At 42.7% G+C, this 6,529-nt stretch overlaps 1 protein-coding gene across 1 annotated transcript; it reads left to right on the top strand.

Annotated features, from left to right (window-relative positions):
- The first annotated feature begins 883 nt into the window (after positions 1 to 883).
- Positions 884 to 1,518, top strand: LOC148022232 (uncharacterized). Its single transcript, XM_087696819.1, has 3 exons — positions 884 to 984; positions 1,149 to 1,233; positions 1,318 to 1,518. Exons 1-3 carry the CDS (start codon positions 884 to 886, stop codon positions 1,516 to 1,518), a joined length of 387 nt encoding a protein of 128 aa, XP_087552945.1.
- Positions 1,519 to 6,529: the final 5,011 nt, after the last annotated feature.

Below are 6,529 nucleotides of genomic sequence, written 5' to 3'. Positions count from 1 at the left end.
CACGGAAAAATAGAGGAAGAGAGGTCGAAAGGAAAAGAAACAAAGGAGATTCACGAATGAGTAGGAAAGCAAAAATCGAAAGACAATGGAAAAAGGGGAATGGAGGAAAGGGCTTGGCGGAGGCTCATGATTCTGAGGAGTTCAACCGATGAAAAGCATGCTAAATCATGGGAAGGAAGCTAATTATGGAGCTAGTCAATTCTTTTCAGCGGAAACCAGATGCAGTTCAGGCTCTGCGCTGCTTTGTTAAAAAAAGAACAGGACAGAGCCCAGGGCGACCTTCAACCATTTTTGGATGTTAGCTATATGAAGACGATAGCTCTACAGCAGCAGCAACTACACATGACGGAAAATATGGAAGAAGCTCGAAGGCTCCAAAGATTCCATGACAACTATTCACCAAGAGGAGGATAGATCGCAGATTTTTCTGGCTTCTTGGCTACATGTTGAACGGTTGTTACGGTTGCTAAAAGAGATCAGAGGTGGCTCATGTTGTTTCCACCTCTCAAGAACTTATGCTTCAATCAATCGTCAACCACCAGGTGAGCGTCCATCGGAGTGTCTCCCTTTCAAGCTACTCTGTAGCTCGCGGCCGCCTACCAGTTGTTATAGTGCATTCTTTAGGGAAGGAAGATTCGTCCAAGATGGTGTCATCTCCTCTGACGGCCAGTCACTGAACTGAAACAGGAGCTTAATATTCTTGAGAAAGAGACAAAAACTCTGAAAAGGACTACATTACATGAACTTTATGAGAAACAGAAGCACAGCCCTTGGTATGATAATCTCTGACGGCCAGTTTGCGCTCTAAGGATCCTAGGATGACGAACTTCGCCTCTAGGACCTCAATGCTGGCTCCACCACCCGCCGCTTTGTTGGCCACAGCATGGATGTCATCTCAGTTGCCTTCTCTGTTGACAACCGCCAGATTGTGTTTGCCTCTTGTGATCGCACCATTAAGCTCTGGAACACGCTTGGTGATTGCAAGTAAAACATCCAGGACGGGGAAAACGGGATCGAAAGAGAGACGTCTCTAGCAGGACAGATAAACTCTTTTTTTTCATTAAGCTAAGAGTTGGAGGACGCACGAACACAAGGATTGTAGAGACACAAAGATTGAAATGCTTCCGCTTTGCTTCTATTAAATCCAGTTCCTTATCGATAAGAAGAATGAAATCTTCATCTGCAATAGCTGCTAGTCCTATCGATAAGAGGAACAGCTTTATACCTTCACAGGCATGATCAAGGAGAATGGTTAAGCTTCAGTGGTTTTCAGATGATTTCTGTCTAAAAGCATGACAATTGCAACGATAAGATCAGTATAAGAATTCTTCTACACACCAATGCAAGCTGTGCCCAAATCTCATGGGACAAACTGGTTATACTGGTTATGTCAACAGTGTTACTGTCTCTCCTGATGGTTCACTCTGTGCTAGTGGTGGCAAGGATGGTGTAGCAATGCTGTGGGATCTTGCTGAGGGAAAGCAACTGTACTCACTTGATGCTGCTGACAGCACTTGATTGATTCTTCCAACCTCCTGATACCTGTTTAAGAACGGGACTGTACTGCTTTGTGATCCCATAAATTACTGTTTTTTTTTTTGTATTTGATAGAAACCTCTGAGAGCATCAGAAATCAAAAGTGTTGAACAACAGCTGGTTCTCTGCACTAAGGGACATGCTTGACTGGATTCTTAGTTAATACCCATTATTCTATTCAATGTAACTGTTATCATACACCTAAACGCAAAACAGTTTATGAGATACTTCAGATTTTTTTTCTGAAAATGATCTTCATGTAACTCACTTGACAAGGAATATAGTGAACTTTGGTATCAAAAATTTGATTTCTTCTTGTTAGTCTCTTCACTTGTTGCAACTTGAACTCCGTGTTCAGCAGCCCTTACACGAAATCTACGACATTTCTGGTGAACCCGACGTGAAAGTGTTGCGTCATCAGCAAGATGGGAGACTCGCAAGAAGAGATGACAGATGATAATGTTATGAAGAACCTGTTTCAGTCATTTACCATGTATATGCAGCAGCAAGCTCATGCAGAAGGAGACAGTGATGCTATGGATGCTTTAAAAGCTGTCCAACAGGAGTTGAAGCAGTTTAATGGCCAGCAAGTGTCAACTTACCTGCATTTATATGAAGAAAAGATGAAGTTTTTTGGGGTTTCTCAAGATGTTTGGAGCCGCTACTTCTTGCGGATCGTGGTGCGCGCTCTTGAAGGTCGAATTGCAAAAATTCAAGAAGCACATGCAGGTTGGGTTGAATTTAAAAAGGCGTTAAAAGATGAATATTTCTTGGAGGATATAGGTCTTATGAATCGCATGAATTTTTTAGCATGGGTTACTATGCCTAATAAGGGACTTTCTGTTACCGCTCTTCTGCGAGAGTTTGAAAGCCATTATGATCAGTTGGATGGGACTGAACAGCAAGCTTTGGAGATGCAGAAAGTGGAGTTATTTTTGCAAGCTGCAGATGTTGATTTACAGGAAAAGTTGGATGATCTTTTGGAAGATCAAGCTACTGATTCAGGTTTAAAGACTGAGTGGAGACATGTCATTGATGCTGTGAATGCTCTTGTCAAGAAGCAGCGCAGGAGAGTCAGATTGCATCGAAGTACAAGATCAGTTCCTGAGAAATATTTGGAGACTTCTTCTTCTACCCCTGCTGCAACTTCTTTGCCTAAGCCTACTCCTCCTGTTGTGAATCCACCAGTTCCTGCTGATCCAGTGCCCTTATCTGTAGATGATGTTATTAAAGGCTTGGCGGATTTGACGATTGAAGCAGTCAAAGCTGAAGTTGGTAAGTTAAAGGAGCAACTTATGTCAGTACCTGCTGTAGCACCTGCTCCAGTGACTGCTTTTCCAGCTGGTCAAAGAAAAGGGCGACGATGTATTTGGTGTGATAGTACAGAGCACCAACACTGCAGAGATTGTGATGCTTTTCAGGAAGCACGTAAGAAGAATGTAGTGTTCTGGGGACAAGATGGAAAGATATGGCTGACAGAGATTGGCGCTCCTCTTGACACGAACTTTGGTAAGGGAGGTATGAAGAAGCTTGTTGATGATATGGCTGCGCGATCAGCTTATGTGAGTGTTAGAGGAGATGCTTCAGCTTTTGGAGTCCAGCTTGAGCAGAAATCTGATGGAGACTCTGCTTTATGGTCCTCTGCCTTGGAGATAGCGAGAAGAGGGAAAGTTCAGGCATCTACTATGACTTGTGTGGGCTCTAGCATCCGAGGAGACACAGGATGGGATTCTCCTGTTGACAGGTATTCTATTTTTGCTTATATGGCTAAAACGCAGGGTTTAGATGCCATGGTTGAAAAGAGAAAATCAACCAATGGGAGACAAGCAGAAAGAAAAGAGGCAACCAAGAAAAGAGCCAGGATTCAAGCTCTTGTCAGACCTTGATATGCAAACGGATATGAGTAAGATTTTTCATGAAAGAATTTTGAATAGTGAAGTCACTTTTACTGTTGGAGAGGCTCTTGGGATTGCTAGAAGAGAAATACAGGATCAGATGCAGGATCTTTTGCGGAGGAAACGACATGCGATGGAAGGACCTGGTTTACAGGGATTGTGGCATGGAGCTCTTGGGGAAGAGCATGATGATGCAGTGATGGTTGAGAATGCTTATGTTAATCCGCAATTGGAGAAAATAGTGCAGCCTATGCAGTATGAAGATGATGAAACCCCTATTCTCATTCCTCGCAGCCATTTTTCACGAAGTCATTGGGCTAGAGCAACCACTGAGACAGTGGTAAGGATTGGAGAGAAACAAATTCCCTTGGTCGCTTTAGTTGATCATGGTTCTGAGATTAATCTTATTGCTCGAGGTGTTTATGAGAGTGGCAAGTGGCCTATGGATGCAGAGCATGGCTGGCGCATGAGAGCCGCCAATAATACTTCTGGTGATATGTATGCTGCTTGTCCAAGTATCAGAATTTCTATTGGTAATGTTGAAGAGGATTATCATTGCTTTGTTCAGGATTCATGCTCTTATCCGATTATTCTTGGACAGCCTTTCATTACAGAAGCAAGAATGGAAACAAAAGTGATGGATGACGGGTCAGCTTATGCGCGGATACGCAGTAAAGATGGTATGCGAGCTGTTCAGTTTATGACTGTTGGGGTAAATCATCCGAGAAACAGGGACTCCTTGCGTGAGGCACAACTACCTGCGAAGGAGTTGGATTTTCATTAGGTACCGTTGTCTTGCGAGACGCCAGTGGTACGGAGCGGAGAAAAGAGGAGATCTCGCCTCCTGGCAACCAGCCTTTCTCCAATAATTTTGTTGGTTTTTCTTCAGATAGTTCAGTGAGTTATCAGAAAATTTCAAATTTGCCTAGAGCTGCCAGGCAGTACATTGGCCGTAAGGAGAAAGAGTTGAAGAATGCGGGTATTTTGCAAGTAGAAGAGCATGTAGATGGATTGTATGAAGGGATGTCTTATGCAGATCCATTGTTTGAGATGAGAGCAATGCTGAAAACTGATGTATGTAAGAGTTCAAAGATCATACCTGTGCAAACCTTGGATATGTTTCAGGAAATTTCTGGTTTTATGCTGCAAATAGAGTTAGAGGCTGAGAAAACTCAGCAAACTGAATTTATGGCTGCTCTTGATCAACTAACAGGATTGCAGAGGGCTGAAACCATTCAGCCAACAGAGTTGAATGCATAAAAATTTCTGCATACAGAGTTTCAGGATGCATCTATGCAGTCCATAGAGCCGAGGGCTGAATCCATTCAGCCAACAGAGTTGAATGCAGAAAAATTTCTGCATACAGAGTTTCAGGCTACACCCATGCAGTCCATAGAGCGGAAGGCTGAAATTTTTCAGCCAACAGAGTTGAAAGATGCTGAAAATTTGCAGAAATTGCAGCAAATAAAAGAGTGCTTGAATGATGCCAAGGTTGACACAAAATATAAAACAGTTGATAAGAAGGTTAAGCCGGTTGCAAGCCCGCTTCCTTCTGATAGTGATGAACAGATTGAAAAAGCTATGAAGCAGCCTATGTTGAGGGACCCTGCAAATATTGGACATAAGTTTACAGCTGAAACTCTTGCAGAATTGAAGATTGGAAATGATGATTTTTTGCTTCCAGTGGAAAAAGAATGTTTTAGAGAGATGCTTGGACGTCATGGTAAGGCATTTGCTTTCTTTCCACATGAAATTGGCTGCATTAGTCCCGAATTGGTTGCACCTATGGTCATCTTCACTGTTCCTCATGTACCATGGAATATACGTCCTATACCTGTGCCTAAAGCACACTTGCCAAAGCTGATAGAGTTGTTGAATGAAAAGATTAAAATGGGGATTTTGGAACCCTCTTCTGCACCCTACTCTAACAGGTGGTTTACTGTACCAAAGAAGAATGGTACTTTGAGATTTATTTAGGATATGCAGCCCGTGAACAAAGTGACAATCAAGAATGTGGGAACAAGTCCAGTTGTGGATGAATTTGCTGAGACCGTTGCGGACGAAGACCACCACTACAGTATGTAAATTCTTGTTGGAAGAAATATTTTGCAGGTATGGATGTATAGGCAAGATTACAGCTGATCGTGGAGAGCTAGATGCAAATGAAGCTAGAGAATTCTTCTCACGACTTGGGATTAAATTGGCTCTTACTACTGCCTATAATCCAGAGGGAAATGGCAAAAGTGAAAGAGGACATCCGCCAATAGTTAAAGCATTGGCAAAAGCTTGTAGAGGTTGGATTGGAGATTGGCCGAGATTACTACCTTTTGCATTGTGGGCTGATCGCTCTACACATAGTGTGACTACTGGATACATGCCTATGGAGTTGATGTATGGGCAAAAACCTGTCATGCCTACTGAAATTTGTGCTCTCACTTGGAGTGTTCTTCAGTAGCATGAGAATTTATCAAGGGAAGAGCTTCTAGCCCTTCGGATTTGTCAACTAGAGAGAAGGACAGAAGATGTGCAGCTAGCAGTTGATCGTTTTAAGGAAGCCCGTCTCAGAAACAAGGACAGGTTTGATTTAAGGCATCACTTGAGACCTAGAGCCATAAAAGAAGGAGATTGGGTTCTAGTCTACGACAATAGTCTAGAAAATCAGCATAGTAGCATGAGAAAAATGGTTCAAAGATGGTTTGGACCGTATGAAGTAAGGCAGGTTTTTGACAATGGTACCTATGAGCTAGCTGAATTAGATGGAACAGTACTGAGGGTGCCTATTGCTGGAAAACGAGTCAAGATTTTCAAGAGAAGAGAAGATGAAGAATATGCACTTGAAGCATTGACAGAAGAAGAGCAGGTAGAAGGAAGACAAGCAAAAGAGACAGAGAACATAGATGATGAAGCTGATGGAGAAACAGATCTACTAGTAACAGAAGATGGACTTGACCTGTTTGTGGATTTGAATGATCCTGGATAGTTGGCACATTCGGAGGATGCGCAGGTTTAGAGGGGGTGGATGTCGTGTTGCTGCGCATCCGAGTTGTATACACCTCCATTTCTTTTGTTGTGCATTTGTGTTAATTTCTACGTGTGAT

This window comes from Lygodium microphyllum, chromosome 17 (genome assembly GCF_053477565.2).
Source record: "Lygodium microphyllum isolate KBCC chromosome 17, Lygodium_microphyllum_v1.1.10, whole genome shotgun sequence".
Taxonomy (NCBI): domain Eukaryota; kingdom Viridiplantae; phylum Streptophyta; class Polypodiopsida; order Schizaeales; family Lygodiaceae; genus Lygodium; species Lygodium microphyllum.
The sequence above is the reverse complement of the archived record's forward strand: the minus strand, read 5'-3'. Positions and strand labels throughout refer to the sequence as shown.

Coding starts and splice junctions, on each gene's coding strand:
- LOC148022232 (XM_087696819.1), top strand. CDS start 884: ATGGATGTCATCTCAGTTGCCTTCTCTGTTGACAACCGCCAGATTGTG. Junction 985..1,148: donor AACACGCTTGGTGATTGCAA/GTAAAACATCCA, acceptor TATTAAATCCAG/TTCCTTATCGATAAGAAGAA. Junction 1,234..1,317: donor ACAGCTTTATACCTTCACAG/GCATGATCAAGG, acceptor CGATAAGATCAG/TATAAGAATTCTTCTACACA.